The sequence below is a fragment of the Orycteropus afer genome, unplaced genomic scaffold (genome assembly GCF_000298275.1).
Source record: "Orycteropus afer afer isolate SDZICR_OR568_19922 unplaced genomic scaffold, OryAfe1.0 scaffold00158, whole genome shotgun sequence".
Classification (NCBI taxonomy): domain Eukaryota; kingdom Metazoa; phylum Chordata; class Mammalia; order Tubulidentata; family Orycteropodidae; genus Orycteropus; species Orycteropus afer.
In genome coordinates, this window is record NW_006921745.1 from 2,264,385 (window position 1) to 2,281,904 (window position 17,520).

Here is a 17,520-nt window from a genome sequence, read left to right on the forward strand (position 1 = left end):
AAAACGAATGAAACAAGCAAGCTACATTTGTCTTTTTAATTTCTGCATATTATTCCCTAATAAGGCCCCTGGGTGGCGCCAACAGTTTATACTTCTCTACTAATGTAAAAGTTGATGGTTTCAACCCACCCAATGGCCCCATGGAAGAAAGGCATAGTGAACTGCTTTGGTAAAGATTACAACTAAGAAAACCCTGTGAAATAGTGCTCTATAACACATGATGTCACCATGAGTTGGAATTGACTCCATGACAGTAGGGTTTTTTTTTTTTTTTTTTTTTTTTTTTGGTATGAATGTACCATAGTTTATTTAACTATTTCCCTAATTAATGATATTTATATTTATTCTAACTTTTGGCAGTATGAAGACTACTTCAGTGAATGTTCTATTCCTTCTTCATTCATTTATCCAATCTTGCAACAGATTTTATTGCATACTCTCTATGCATCAGGCACTATTCTAAGTGCTATTGATATAACAGTGAACAAAACAAAACTCTCTGCCAAAAATTTCTAGTAGCTAGCTTATTTGAAGATACTAATCTTAAAAGACTTTAGGTTCTAAAGTTTCAAGATTTTTCTTAGCTTACAATTTTTTATATATAAAAACACTGTGAATACAAAAATTTTATAGACTCTGCTAAACTCAAGGAGAACAAGAATATCTCCCCTTTTCAGGAAATAGTTTAACAATAAATTAAAGTAATTAACCTATTTCAGTGGAATTGTACGTATTTTATTAATAACCAAAAACCAAACTCACTGCCATAGAGTCAGATTCAACTCATAGTGTATCTTCTTAATACACATCGTACTTTCTTACTACATCCATTTTAAATAAATAAATAAATAAAATAGTTACCCGATTGGTGAAATAATGATATTCAGAGACCAAAGCAAAGTTTATGCTATAACATTCAAATTTTACTGTTTTTTCCAATGGTTAAATATTGAAAAAGTGTACTTAACATAAATTTAATTTGTATTTCTAATTCATAAATTATACTTCTTAATATTTAAGACTTTTCCTTTGAAAATCAAAGTAAACTTTCTATTTCATCTAATGGCATCATGTGAGACTTTGACAGTAATTTTCCTAATAAAAACTGGTTATGAAAACTGAGAACCTGTGAAAATGAGATTTCGCCCTTGGCATAAGAGTTCCTAGTTTTTTTCTCAAGTATTATTTTTTCAGGTGTGACACCCAATAGTCAAGTAAGTGGAAAATCCTCTTGATTTGTTGCAATAAATAATGAATTCTTGACTATGTACAAGCTAATGTTTTAGGTCTGTAAGAGATATGACCCCTGCCCTCAGGGAACACTGGGAAAGTAAAACAGCTAGATCATTTTAGGAAATAGGAAGCAAAAGAAAGTAGCACTGTGGTTAAGGCACTGGGCTGCTAACCAAAAGATTAGTAGTTTGAACCCACCAGCTGCTCCATGGGAGAACGGTGAGGCAGTCTGCTTCTGTAAAGATTTACAGCCTTGGAAACCCTATGGAGGTCAATATGAACTGGAACTGACTTGATGGCAGTAGGTTTGGTTTTTGGTATGGAGAAAAAGGATAATCTTAGAGGAAATAAAGAGATGGCACTTGAGTTGAGCTTAAATTGTTAGAAAAGGCAGAAAGGAAACTGAGGGAGTCATGGAACATTTAGTACAAGTGAATATAAACAGGAAAGCGTTGGGAATACTCAAGGAAAAGTGGACTACAATTTGGCTACAATGTAGAGTATGTATAGGGAAATGATAACTAAAAACTGAACATGGCTGGATCAATACAGTGGAATTGGAGGCAAATTAGGACACTAATGCAATAGTCCAAGTCAGATATAAAGGGGACTCATGCTAGAGAAGTGTCACAGACCAGATGGGTTTTCAAACGGCATCATGTTATGTTAGCCAGAGTGACTGTATGACAAGAGGAAGGGTAAGGAGAGATGGAACAGGCCGAGGGTCTGGGCTTTTTCATCTAGGATGACAGATAGAAATATCGTTAAAATAAATGCAAAGTTAGAAAGAGAATAACTTCAAGGGCAATTATGATTTTGACTTATCAGTAGAATGTGAGGTGTCTGTGGAATTTTCAGATAGAAGCCCATAGCAGTGAGCAACAGCAGTGTGAAGAATGGAAGAAATTGAGACTTGGAGCAATACATAGAAAGGTGGAGTGCTCCAGACTGCTAATACTGACAGCTTTACCAATGAGAAGGGGTGAAGACAGACGCTTTGTAACTGTCTGTATTTAGAAGTAGCAATGAAGTATACTTCTGTCCCAGGATTTAGTACTCTCCCCTCTTTTTTATACACTATTCTTGATGATCTCATATACTGTTTATATACCCTGCATATACTGTTTACATACCCTGCATAGACATACCTAATAGTTCAGCCCGTCCACGCATCTATCTACCTGTATAGCCACATTTGCCTTCACTTTCAGGGTACTACTGTATATGCAAAAGGGTTCATCTTTGTTGTCTATACCTTCCATGTACTTCTCTATGCCTTCATCTTCCTCAGTGCTACCATGTTGTTCACTCACATTTGGTACATTTCCCTTCTCTTCACACAAATTAATACTTGTCTCTACCTATCTTAACAGTGTTCCTTCCCTTCCCCTGCTTCCCCTAACCAACAAAGAAAATTTCTTTCCATATATAAACCTTTCCTTGACATTTTATAATAACGGATTAATACAATATTTGTCCTTCTGTGATTGCCTTATTTCACTCAGCATAATGTCCTTTAAGTTCATCCATGTTATGTGGTGTTTTGCCGATTCTACATTACTCTTTAGGGTTGCGTAGTATTCCGTTGTGTGTATGTACCATAGTTTGGTTAGCCATTCTTCTTCAGTTGATGGACACCTAGGTTGTTTTCATCTTTTGGCTATTGTAAATAGTTGTGCAATGAACATGGGTATGCATATATCTGTTCTTGTCCTATATTTTGTTCTTCTCACTTCTTTAGGATATATACCTAGTATTGGAATGGCTAGGTCTAATGGTATTTCTAATTCCACCTTCTTAAGGAATCGCCATACTGCTTTCCACAGTGTTTGTACCATTTTACAGTCCCACCAGCAGTGTATGAGAGTCCTAATCTTTCCGTGCCATTGCCAGCATATGCTATTTTCTGTCTTGTTGAACTTTGCTACTAGTGCTTGGGCAAGATGGTATCTCATTGTTTTGATTTGCATCTCTCTAATGGCTAATGATTGTGAGCATTTCTTCATATGTTTGTTGGCTTGCTGAATATCCTCTTTGGTGAAGTGTCTATTCATGCCTCCTGCCCATTTTTTAATTAGATTATTTGTCTTTTTGTTATTGAGGTATTGGAGTTTTCTATAAGTTCTAGAGATAAGTCCCTCATCAGATATGTCATTGCCAAATGTTCTTTCCCAATCTGTAGGTTCTCTTTTAACTGTTTTGGAGATGTCTTTGGATGCACGTAAAAATTTACTTTTTAGAAGGTCCCATTCATCTAGTATCTCTTCTGCTGTTTGTGCGTTTTGGGTTATGCCTGATAGTCTATTTATGCCATATATTAGGGCCTCTAAATTTGCCCCTGGTTTTTCCTTGAGGCACTTTATAGTTTTAGGTTTCACATTTAAGTCTTTGATCCATCTGGAGTTAGGTTTTGTGTATGGTGTGAGGTACAGATGAAGGATCACTGTGTCTTTTAAAACATTTTTAATTACATAATACACAAATGTATTTTGGTTATAAACATTAAAGTCTACAAATACCTTAATGTCAAAAATGTTAGCTCTCTCTTGAGTGCATCAATTCTTGAAATTTTGGTCTCAAAAATTATTGAATGTTGGTTATGAGGGATAGGAGTGGAATGTAGGAAATACTGCAAAAATAAAACCTTAAAATAAATCAATCAGTCAAATCAAAACAAAAAAAACCTTTTATGTGATTTATATCTATTAATACTAACCATATTAGGAAATAAAACTGAATTGTTTTAGTATTCTTCAAAGCTTACAGTAATAAACCTGTTACATGCTAATGTAAATAATTGATTTTTTAATAAAAAAGAAACCATATTTTCCAAAACAAAAGAGTTGAGAGAAAAGAATGTCATTCTTTCACATTTTGGCAAATTTCTTTAATATGTAGCTTAGGAGCTCTGGTAGCATAGTGCCTAAGGCATTTGACTGCTAACCAGAAGGCTGGCGGTTCAAACCCGCCAGCCACTCCTTGGAAGGAAGGTTGGGCAATCTACTTCCATAGTGATACTGCCTGGGAAACCTAAGGAGGGGTCACCATGAGCCAGATATGCGTTTACAGCAGTCAGTATTTTTTTTTTGGTGGAAGAAGAGAGCTGGATTCTCGTATCTGTTCCTGTGTTTGAATCTGTTGTGATACTACATATCTTGTAGCTTCTGAAAAATTCCATTTTATATTTATAAGAGAATGAAAAGTGAAGAGACAAATATGATCTTAGTATTTTTTATTAAAAGAGTTTGACCTCTGTGAATCCCCAAAAGGGTTCCAGGGAGCCCAGCGGTCTCCAGACCATAGTTTGAGAGCTGCTGTGCTAGTGTAGCTACTATTAACAGTTCGATATGTAATGTTCCAGTTTTAAAAAAAAATGCTTTGCCATACTGTACATACTTACTTACGTATACATACACATATCTATTTCTAAACTTATTTTCATTCTTAACCATATATTTTGGAGTTTTCTATATCAACACAAATACATTTGTCTTCCTTTTTAACTTCTGCATATTATTCCTTAATAAGGCCCCTGGGTGGCGCCAACAGTTTACACTTCTCTACTAATGTAAAAGTTGATGGTCTGAACCCACCCAGTGGCACTATGGAAGAAAGGCCTGGTGAACTTCTTTGGTAAAGATTACAGCTAAGAAAACCCTGTGAAATAGTGCTCTGTAATACATGATGTCACCATGAGTTGGAATTGACTCCATGACAATAGGGTTTTTTTTTTTTTTTTAACTGTTTCCCTAATTAATGATACTTATGTTTATTTTAATTTTTGCCAGTAGGAAGAATACTTCAGTGAATGTTCTATTCCTTCTTCATTTATTTATCCAGTCTTGCAACAGATATTTATTATATACCCTCTATGCATCAGGTACTTTTCTAGGTGCTATTGATATAACAGTGAACAAAACAGAAATCTCTGCCAAAAATTTCTAGTAGCGGAGATAGATAATAAACAATATAACGTAAGTGATATGCTAGAGAGTATTATGTGCTAAATACAAATAAGTAGAACAGAATATGAGAAACAGAAATGTGTGGTAATGTGTTGAACTTTTAGGTCAGTTGGCCAGAGAGCAATACCTTACTAAGAAGATAATACTTGAATATCAACTCAAGAAAATAAGTAGAAGTAAAAGAATGAGCTATGCAGGGAAGCTCTGGTAGCATAGTGGCTAAGACACTTGCCTGCTAACCAGATGGCTGGCGGTTCAAACCCACCAGCCACTCCTCGGAAGGAAGGTTGGGCAATCCTACTTCTGTAGTGATACTGCCTCGGAAACCCAAGGAGGGGTCGCTATGAGTCGGGGCCGACTCGACGGCACATAACAACAACAACAATGCAGGGAAGAGGGCCTTCCCTGGAGGGGAAGTGTCCAAGCAGAGGGTGCACTTAAATTAGTGCACTTAAATGAGTGTGTGTGTCTAATTACTGAGAGAGAGAATTATTGCATTGAATGGACATGTGCTCCAGATACTACCATATTGCCCCCAGAAAGACTTTATTAAATTTGTTCCTTACCAACCATGTATGAGAAATCTTTTATCCCACACTCTCATCAACACTTGATATTCAGTCATTGTATAAAATATTTGGAAAGAAAAATACATTTTTCTGATTACTGGTTAGGTTGAACATCTAGTCATAATTATTAGCCTTTTGTATTTCCTTTTCTTTGAATTGCTTGTTCATAACCTTTGTCTATTACTCACTTTTAGTTCAGGAAATAAAATCATACAGATGTTCTTAACCTGATATTCTTAGACATAAGAGAGCCTATCAGTAGACTTTAAAAAAAAAACAACTCACTGCCAGAGTTGATTCTGACTTATAATGAGCCTCATTGAGTTTCTGAGACGGTAATTCTTTATGGAAGTACGTTGCCCCATCTTCCTTCTGTGGAGTGGCTGTTGGTTTGAACTGCCAGTCTTTTGGTTAGCAGTCAAATGCCTTGTTGTTGTTGTTGTTGTTGTTGTTGTTATGTGCTGTTGAGTTGGACCCAACTTAAAGAGATCCCTCCTTGGATGCCTTCGGCATGTCTAAATGATAAATCTATAATTGAGGTGAGTAAAAGAGACTCTTTGATAATGTAAAGCCTCTAAAAATTTTAGCAGGAGAGGAGAATAGGGAATGGGGGTGACTTGGAAAGGTATGGTGAAAATTTTCATGAAGTTAGGTTAATAATTTGTGCCATGCCATACAGTTTAGTCACCTATATTCGGGAACTCAAAGTGTGTTGCCCATTATGAAAAATAAGGAGATTTCAATCTTGAGTCATCAAGAGAAAGTTAAACTACCTTAACCACACATGGTTTTCTATGTTTATAGTATGGGTTATGCATTTTAGAAAGATTTCCACTAAACAAACATGTTTGACCTACTGACATTATGGCATTTGAAAGCCTATATTTCTGTTAATTGGGAAATCTCCTAATTCAGAAAATCCCCCAAATTCTTCAAAATTGATTCAAACATTAATATAATGTGAAAATACTGATACAGAATCTTCTTCATAGTTTATAAAATTAGAAAGCCACTGATTGTTAATAAAGAATCTGTAAGAATTTGTACCTTGAATCACTAAATATATCCCTTGAGACAAAGCATTTCTAAAGTACTGCATTAGTATTGTATCCTAATTCACTTTGTAAAATTCGTGATGAAAAAATTTACATAATCAATTTTAGAGGTTTATGCTGCATACAACATGAATATATTACTTTGAAAATACAATGGATTTTTATCCTTTAAAATGAAATTGAGTCAAATAAATAGTTAGTTGTATTTACATTTATATGACTCTCTTAGTGAATTATTTTCAGAGTGAATTGGCATTTTAAATGGTGCTCATTTCCTCTTAGAATAGTGCAGCCAGACTTGTACATTAGGAGAAAGCTGTCTATTTTAATTTGAATAAGGCCTTTGATAAAGATTTTGTAGTATTCTTGTGATTGACTAGAGAAATGCTTTTAGTTTGCTTCCTTAAAGAATCGTTTTCGAAGTATTGCTTAACGGCTAGAATGCAGCCTGGAAGGAATTTTGTTTTAATCTTAGGATCTATTTTCAAAAATAGTTTCTTAATGCCAAAATGTATGTAAATGAAGTAGTTATGATCGCATCACCCAGAAATGCTTTACTAAGAAGTACACACACAACTTAACTGATGTTTATATTAAAAAAAAGAAAAAAAGTGTCATATAGAGGGAATGAGAGAAAGAGAGAGCAAGGTCTAAAATGAAAATAAGTCTCTGTCTTATATCCTTTCAGAATGGTTTCTTCTTCTCAAAGCCAGATATAATTATGTCTTTTAAACCTACATATTGCAAAATCGTACAGTTTTGCTTTTTTCCTATATAGTTTTCTTCCCAGTCAATAACATGTCTTGGAAATCTTCCCTTATATGCATTCTTTGTTTTTAACAGCTGCCTAGTATTTCTTTGAATAGATAAACTTTATTTAACTAGTCTTGTATTGATGGACATTGTTTCTAATTAGTTAGTTTGCTTTTTATTTTACACTTTGAAACAACAGTGCGATGAATTTCCTTTCCCGTAATCTTAGCCCATATGTCAGGTAAATTTCTGGCAATGGAGTTGCTAGATCAAAGAATCTATTTCAAATTTTGATTGATATAATACAGTTACTTTCTAAAAGGTAGCCTCAACTTACTGCCCAAGCAACAGTATAGGTGAGTTCCTTTTTACACAAAACCAAACAACCTATAGGCTCTTACCAAACTTTTTTTTATTTCTGTCAACCTGGTAAGTTTAAAAAAAAGGTCTTTTTTTACTTTATTTTGTGTATCTGAGGTTAAAAAGGTAGTTTGCCAGTTTGTTTTGTATTTCTTTCATATCATGAGTGAGAATGGATGTTCTTTATGAGTGTTCTTTAGGGTTTTGCACTCTGTGTCTAGAGAACTGTATCACAGTGTATAAGAATCTATGTCTTATCTGGAAGACATATCCCTCCCTAAAAAAATTATGGTTTCCTGGGAGAGTTTTCAAAGTCTTAAGAAAGAGGGTGATGGGCTGTAGAGTAGAAAATAGACTTACCCTTGCTTGTTTCCTAGGAGCAAGCTAGAACCAGTTGGTGGAGTTTTAGGATGATTTCTCTTAGCCTGAGGAATATTTATTTGGAAATTTGAAATCTTTATATGTTAAGCATACACTGCATGATATCTGTGAAGAACATTGTAAAGAAATTACTGCTTACCATGAGAGATTTATCTGGGCAATCTCTATAGCCCCCTTTCAAGTCTGGGTTTTCCATCATGAATATCAAATGAATTTTTTTTTTTTTTTTAAATAGGACACTGATGAAATTCAAGTTAACTATCCTGGAATGTTTGAATTGATGGAAGATTTACAAGGTAAACCACTTCCTTTCAAGGATTTTTAGCTTCTATTTGAGAATTGAATTTTAAGAATTAACTCTGGCAAGTGCTCGGGCTAAGCAGTAGGAATACATTGGTGAGAAAAAAAAAGTAGACTGTTTTCAGGAAGCTTAAAGGAGGAGAATAGACAGATAGCATGACAGAGATAAATGTTAAATTAGAATTTTAGTAAGGGCAATGAAATAGAGGTACACTGTACTATGACTACTCATATGACAGTGGCAGTCCTTTCTGAAGAGTGCATTTGAGGTTGGGAGAGCACATCTGTGGCTTTTTCTAGCAATAGTTGATGGCTCAGGTCCAGACATGAGAACAGGTGGTGGGGTTAGTTTAGGATTGGGGTTTTTGTCATGGGGATAGATCCTTGCCTGGGCGATTTAAAGAAGTCTTGTCCAGGGAAGTAGTGATTGAGCTGTGCACTGAAAGGAAGAAGAGTTAAGTAGGTGAAGAGGAGAGGGAAGTGAGTTCCAGGCAAGGAAAACCACATATCAAAGGCCGCATCATAGGAAAAAAAGTAGGAAGAACTGAAAGAAATAGGTTTTAGGTAGAGAACAGGGGACAAAAACAGAATTGAGCCATAACATTAGTGGGTAAATTGACACCAAAGATTATGCAGCAGGGCCTTATGCCTTGTTAAGATCATCTGACTTTATCTTAAAAGCCCCTTAGGGCATTTTATTGCCGGGATGGAAGGAAGTCACAGTATCAATTTATATTTTGAAGAGAGTGTCTTGAGAAACCAGTAGAGAAATTTATTGCTGTAAAACTGCTAAGGGATGATGCTAGTTTGTGGTTAGGTGGTAGCAATGGAGATGGAGAGAAGTAAATAGATTCCAAAGACATTTAGGCAGTAAATTTGACAGTTTTTAGTGATGGATTGGATGTAGGCAGATGAAGGAGAGAGACATCCCAAGCATAACTGCTGAGTTACTAGTTCACATGACCAGGTAGATGGTGGCATCCTTTATTAATAAAAGATACAGTAGAAGAAGGCAAACTGTGGGGTGGGACGGATCTTGAGTGCACATTAGGATCAATTGGGGTTTGTAATGGTTAATGCTACTGTTAGTTTGGCTAGGCTATGATTCTTAGTCGTTTGCTGTTCTGTAGTGTAATATAATATAATCCTCCATTTTGTTATCTGATGTGAGCAGCCAGTCAATTGATAGCTAATCAGATTCTTTGGAGATTTGGCTTGCATCTAATATATATGGCTGTTCTGTCACTTTTTGCTCTTGATCCTACATCTGAGTCGTCATCCTCTGACTTCTGGTTTTTGGGATGTGGGCCAGCAGCCTATCTGATTTGCCAGTTTTGGGTTTGTCAGCCCCTGCAATCACATGAGTCAGGAGAAGCTTCTAACCTGACAACTGATGCACAGATTTGGGATTTAGCAGCCTCCACAACTGCATGAGCCATTTCCTTGAAATAAATCTCTCTCTATCTCTATCTATACACTTTACTAGTTTTGCTCCTTTAGAGAACCCAGCCTAAGGCATTTGGTACTGAGAGTGGTTCTAGAAGAAGAAAATCATAAGAGGTTTTCTGAATTCACTCTCAAGTGTGGCTAATCTTAAAAATGCTAATGACTGCCGCTGGTAATAAAGAAGACATTGCTAATTCATGATGTGAGGTGGCAATAGAAAGATGCAAAATATCCCCACCAATGGATTAAATATTTTTGAGAGACAAGGCTCTGGGTGGTTGCATATTTGATACTTTGTATAGTTTTGTCAAAATGAGAAGTATAATGAAGCTGGTTGGATGGTCTTTCTTTGGCTAGACAAAGTGAAGTATACTCAAAGCTTCAGAGTCACAGCTCAAGTGCCTCATACAAGCCCTGAAAATTGCCACTTGTGCCCTGAAAGAAAGCCTTATTTCTTATAATAACAGAGCTGATGATATTGCCAAAAACCAAACCCAGAGTCTTATCATGAGACCTGACTGAATTATAAGGCCATTTGAATTCTGAACCTCAAATGGTGTCTGAAGTTAAAATGAGGCCATTGATTGGGAATAAATGGAATCTTGAGTCTTGAAATGGGCATTTATGGGCAGACAATTAAGAAACGGGGGACGCTGAGCCTTTAAATCCCATTGAATGACTCCTGCCAACAGAACCAGTACTCTTTCTCTCATCTAAAAAGATTACTCCCTTTGTCTGCTAAGCCACCTTTCCCAGTAAAACTATTTTCCCTTTCACCTTCATCTAATGAAATTAGCTGAAGAGTTAATTTGTGCCTGAAGAGTCTTTGTCTGAGATACCACCAGGGGAGTTGGCTGGGATATCACCTGAGGCAGATGACCATACAAGACATAGCTGAATGTCCCCAAGACCCATCACCACTACCCATTTTTGCTTTTAGACTTATGGCTACACTTGAGTATAGCAAACCCCAAGTGGTAAAGTATAAAGTGTGACCCTGGAGTATGTATGCTACATTCCAAAAAAACTACTTGATTTTTCTAATATATACAAAAAAAAAACAAAACAAAACTGGGGAATTTGTATGGAAATGGCTATTAAGGGTGGGGAACAATGGTGCAAACAACATAAAGTTCACTCAGTCTGATTTTATTGATAGAAGTCCGCTGAGTACATAATATTAAATATTTCAGCTGGAAAGGTTAGAAAAGGATCTAATAATTTATTTGGTCAGTCCACTAAAGCATGGATTAAGTGGTGGCCTATACTTAAATCAAATTGAAATGCCAAAACTGGCTTAATGTACTGTGGAAGAAAATCTTAGAGAAATTGGCATGTTAGAATGAGTTTATCAGGTTAGACCTACACACCCACTCATGGAGTAGCCAGAGGACACACCTTTTACCACAGTACTGAGGAATAGATTTGTGAATGGTGCCCCAGCAATAACTGCTGTTATTGCTATTTTATGTAAGTCAAATTTGACAGGAAGAACTAGCCTAACTGAATTAAGACACAGACTGCAGGGGGACAGATTGGACTCCATAGTGGTAAGGACCAAGTGGCAGCACAATCAACAAAGGCAAAGTAGGCTTGGTTACCATAATGGACAGCAGAGTCAAAGCAGTCATCCAAATAATGTAACTTGTGAATTGATGGCATTGGCTACTTAGTTGTGGTGTCCCTAGGATAGTGAAATAGATGTGAAATCTACTAAATATTTAGCTAATCTGCACAAGAGAAAGAATTCTAGGTCAATGAATAGCAATCTGACTTGAATCACCAGAATAGAGAATTATGGTCCCTCTATTAATTCCCAGACTTGAGCCAGTTTACAGATCAATAAACTTTGAATGAAGGGGAAGCTAGGTCTCCTTGAGGAAGGACCCCACTACGTTGCCAAAAATTTATGCTTTTAATCTTCTAGCCTTTCCCAGCGGGTTCTACAGCCTTTTATGAGAATGTTCATTGGGGAAAAGGAAGTAATCAGACTTTTTGGATACTACTGGATACTGGCTGTGAACTGACACTAATTCCTGGAGGCCCAAAATGTCACTGTGGCTCACTAGTCAGAGCGGGGTTGTATGGAGGCCAGGTTATTAATGGAGTCTTAGCTCAAGTCTTTCACACAGTGAGTCCTTAAACCCACCCAATAGTGATTTCCTCAATTCCAGAATGCATAATTGGAATAGACATACTCAGCAACTGATAGAACCCCTACATTGCATCCCTGATACATAGAGTAAAGGCTATTATGGTAAAAGCCAGTGGAAGCCATTAAAACTGCTCATACGTAGGAAAATAGTAAACCAAAAGCAATATCACATTTCTAGAAGGTTTACAATAGATTAGTGCCACCATCAAGGACTTGAAGGGTACAAAGGTAGTGATTCCCACCATATCTCCATTTAACTCACGTCTTTGACATGTGCAAGAAACAGATGGACTTAAAGACTGACAGTGGATTATCAAAATCTTAACGAGGTGATGACTCCAATTGTAGCTGCTGCTCCAGATGCAGTTTCATTGTTTGATCAAATTAATACATCTCCTGGTACCTGATATGTAGCTGTTGATCTAGCTAATGCCTTTTTCCCCATACCTGTTTTGAAGGGCCACCAGAAGCAGTTTGTCTTTAGCTGGCAAGGCTGGCAATATACCTGTACTGTCTTACCTCATAGATACATTGTTGTTGTTGTTGTTATGTGCCGTCAAGTCGGCCCCGACTCATAGCGACCCCTCCTTGGGTTTCCGAGGCAGTATCACTACAGAAGTAGGATTGCCCAACCTTCCTTCCGAGGAGTGGCTGGTGGGTTTGAACCGCCAGCCATCTGGTTAGCAGGCAAGTGTCTTAGCCACTATGCTACCAGAGCTCCCATAGATATATTAACTCTGTATAATAGTTTAGTCTGCAGGGACCCTGATCACCTTTCCCTTCCAATTGTCACACTAGTCCATTTCATTGATGGTATTGTGCAAATTGAAACTAGTATGAAAGAAGTACCAATGATTCTAGACTTACTGGTAAGATATTTGCATGCTACCAAAAAACCAGACTCGCTGCCGTCAAGTCAGTTTCGACTCATAGCGACCCCTCCTTGGGTTTCCGAGGTAGTACACTATGAAAGTAGATTGTCCCATCTTCCTTCCAAGGAGTGGCTGGTGGGTTTGAACTGCCAGCCTTCTGGTTAGCAGTCAAATACCTTAGGCATTATGCCACCAGGGCTCCTATTTGCGTGCTAGAGGGTAGGAAATTAATCTGACAAAACATTCAGGTGCCTTCCACCTCATTGAAATGACTAGGAATCCAATGATGTGGGGCATGTCAAGATATTCCTTCTAAAATGAAGGATAAGTTTTTGCATTATGCCCCTCCTACAACTAAAGAGACAATGCTTAGTGGGCCTCTTTCTGTTTTAAAGGCAGCATATCCTTCATTTGGGTGTACTGCTTCAGCCTATTTATCCAGTTATTTAAAAAGCTGCTAATTTTGAATGGGATCTAGAACAAGAGAAGGCTTTGCAAGAGGTGCAGGCTGCTGTGCTGCCTAGACCGTAAGATCCTGCTGATCTAATGGTGCTTGAAGTGTGAATGGCAGGTCGAGATGGTGTTTGGAATCTTTGGCAGGCCCCTATTGGTGAAACACAGTGCAGACACTTTAGATTTTGGAACAAAGCCCTACCATCCTCTGCACCTAAGTACTCTGCTTTTGAGAAACAGCTTTTGGCTTCTTACTGGGCCTTAGTAGAGAGTGAAAGTTTAATTGTGGGCCACCAAGTCATCATGCAGACTGAACTGGGTGTTGTCTGACTCCCAGAGTCATAAAGTCAGATGTGCATAGCAGCACTCTATAATTGAATGGAAGTAGTTTATATAAGACTGAGCTTGAGCACAGTCAGAAGGAACAAGTAAGTTACATAAAAAAAGTGGCCCAAATGCACATAGTCTCCACTCTTGTCACATTACCTTCACTCACCTATTCTGCACCTGTGGCCTCAGGGGGAGTACCTTATGACCAGGTGAGTGAGGAAGAGCAAAATTGAGCCTTATTTACAGATGGTTCTGTGTGATATGCTGGCACTACTTGAAAGTAGACAGTAGCCGTACTACAGCTCCTTTCTAAGATCTCCCCGAAGGAGTTCAAGAAAGATGGTAGAATAGGCAAAATGACTGCACAGACCCCTTTCAACAAAGAAAAGGGAAACCAGTTAGCACAGATACAGAAGATAATCCTGGACCCCTGAGCTTTGAAGGGAAGGATATAGAAGTGGACTAAACTCCAACTAATAGAAGAATTTACATGAAAACGCCAAAAAAGGAGACATACAGAGCTGCGGTCTGCCAGTGATCCTGACAGCACAGACAGCTTGGATATTGCCTAGTAGTGTTAGGACCTAAGAATTAACCTAAAAATCAGTCCTGCTAGCCAGGGACTGCACAGAGGACTGCTCTGGTGGCTGATGAACAAAAGGGGAAGTAGCAAAGAGGAAGGTGGGCTGAGCTGTAGACTTTTGCCTGTTACGAGGGTGCAGCTATTTTGAAGGTTACAAATGATTCCACCATTTTGGATACTAAAGTGACAGCATTCTCCCAGAATCCAGGGACTTAAGAACAGGCTCCACTTGCCAGGCACCACAAGGACATTTCAGACACCAGCAACTGGAAAGGTGTGACATTCCCCTTGTTATTCTTATACCCCATACCCTCTTGGTGAACAGAGGTGCGGCCATCCCTCACTCCCACTCACCGTCTAGGGTGGCAGGAATTCCATCCCAGTCTGCATGCTCAGACAGAGCCTGGGTGCTCTGCCCCCACCTGCCCTGACTTTTTTTTTTAGTTTGTTTGGTTTTGTCTGTTTTAAAATTACTATTGTTATTATTATTTTTGTCTTTTTATTGTTATTCTTTATTCTTCCCTTCCCAGGTTGTAGTTTTCAGCTTTTTCTCTTCCCTGTTCCTGACTCCATTTTTTTTTTTTTTTTAATCCTCGTGGTTAACCCTGTTCCTTGTTTTTCTTTTTGCGTTTTTCCCATTTTTTTCTTCATTATTCGCCTACTCTACTTTTTTTCTCTTATTGCCCTCTCTCCAGATATTGTGGTGTTCACCTCCCATTTTTCTTTTTCTGGTTATTGTTCCAATGTATTTTTTGTCCATTTGCTTTTACTTTTTAGATGGTTATTCAATTGTTATTTTTGTCTAACTGAGTGGGAGACAGCAACAGTCCCCATACAACACAACTACACCCATACCTCCTGCAGCTTCACTTACTGAGTGAGAGCCACTGCTTCCTTCTCCACAAACAGGCCAATAATAAACAACCACCAAAAAGAGCTTGGCTCACCCTTAGCTGCTCTTCACAGATGATTAATAGCTCTAAATACAACAACATCAAAATGTCTCAGAGACAAAAGACCATCACAGTCCACACAAAGAAGCAAGATAAAGTGGTAGAAAAAGGGGAGCTGGATATAGACCCAGAAGATGTCCTGAGGAAGAAGCAGCATTAAAACTCCCTGATAAGGAATTCAAAAGTATCAAATTTATGTATCTTCAAAGGATTGAGAGACAGATCAAGAAAAACAGAAAATTAAGGAAAACACAGACAAATCCCTAAACGATTTTGGAAGAAAATACAGGAATAAAATGATGAAATAAATGAAAACTTAGAAGTGATACAAAATCTACAGATAGAAATCTCGAAGATTAGTACTAAATTTTCATAAATAGATAACACATTGAAAGGGCAAAGGAGTCGAATTGAAACAATAGAAGACAGAATTAATGAGATTGAAGACAAATACCTGAATACTTCTCTGGAAAGGGATCAATCTCCAAGACGTTAGACAAGGCAGTGTGCTTCTCTGTGAGGGAAAAGTGGGCTACCTCAGTAGCAGAGATAATGAGTATGGGATGCCATCAAAGGAATAACCTACATGTCATTGGAATTCCAGAACAGGAAGAGAAAATAAAACCACTGAGAAAATTGTCCAAGATTGTTGGAAGAGAACTTCCCTGATATGAAAGATGAGAATATATTCATTCCGGAAGTCCTACAAACCCCAAATGGGAAAGACCCCAAAAGAAAATCACCAACACATACCATCATCAAATTCATCAAAACCAAAGAGAAAGAATCCTGAAAGCAGCACGGGAAAAACAAAAAGTTACTTACCAAGGACAACCAGTAAGAATAAGCTCTGATTTCTCAGCAGAAACCATGCAAGGGAGAAGGCAATGGGATGGTATATATAAAATCCTGAAAGAGAAAATTCTTCAACCAAGAATTATATACCTGGCAAAATTGTCCCTCAGATATAATGGTGAAATTGGCAGATTTCCAGATAAGCAGAAACTAAGGGAATTTGTTAAAACCAGAGCAACCTTACAAGAGACACTAAAGGGATTCCTTTGAATGGAGAACCAAAAATAGCAAACAACAACTGACCATTAACACACAAGATGACATAATCCAGAAACCACAGCTATGGACATGTCCAAAGTAAAATAAGCTTACAAGATTGTAAACAGGAAACCAGAAACATCAATTGGCAAATGAGAACAACTACAAACCAAAAAGAGAGAACATACTGTGTAGTTACAGAAATTCTAAATGGTGAAGAAGTCAAAGAGTTGCAAAATAGAATGGACTATTCTAAACTCAGAGAAAATTACAAATCACAGGGTAACTCAAAGAATGATAAACCTTCACATTGCAATAAAAAAGAGGACAAGCACAAATATTTAGCAAATACTAAAACAAGAGCAACAAAGGAAATGTTAACAGGATTCACAAACATAATGAGCTCAGCACATAAAATAATATAGAACAAAGAAACCAGGGACACCATGAAAAAATACATAACAAAATGACAGCAACCAATTCATACTTGTTGATGATTACACTGAATGTTAATGGATTAAATGCACCACTCAAGAGACAGAGAGTTGTAGATTGGGTAAGAAAACCTTAGAAACAAAGACAAAAATACACTAAAAATCAAAGGTTGGAAAAGATATATCAAGTAGCTAAAAAAGAGCAGGAGTGGCAATTTAACTTCTGATCAAATTGACTTTAAGACAAAAACCACCATACGAGACAAGGAAGGACATTATATGATGATTAATGGATCAATTGAACAAGAAGATATAACCATAATAAATATCTGTGGAACCAATGAAAGAGCCCCAAACTACAAAAGTCAGACTTTAAAAGAATTGAAAAGGCAAATAGATGATTCCACAATTATAGTAGGAGACTTTAATACACCACTTTCAATAAAAAATAAAACAAATGGAAAGAAACTCAACAAAGATGCAAAAGAGCTAACCAAGACAGTCTACCAACTTGACTTGATAGACATCTACAGAGCACTTCACCAAACAACAGCACAATATACATTCTCTTCTAGTGTACATGGAACATTTTCCATGATGGACCATATGTTAGGCCATAAAGCAA

At 37.3% G+C, this 17,520-nt stretch overlaps 1 protein-coding gene across 1 annotated transcript in view; it reads left to right on the forward strand.

Moving 5' to 3' along the window:
- Nucleotides 1-17,520, forward strand: part of NDUFAF5 (NADH:ubiquinone oxidoreductase complex assembly factor 5) — a 78,710-nt gene that overhangs the window by 34,572 nt on the left and 26,618 nt on the right. The window contains 1 exon segment of the mRNA XM_007946380.2: nucleotides 8,552-8,612. Coding sequence (XP_007944571.2) covers nucleotides 8,552-8,612 — 61 coding nt within the window.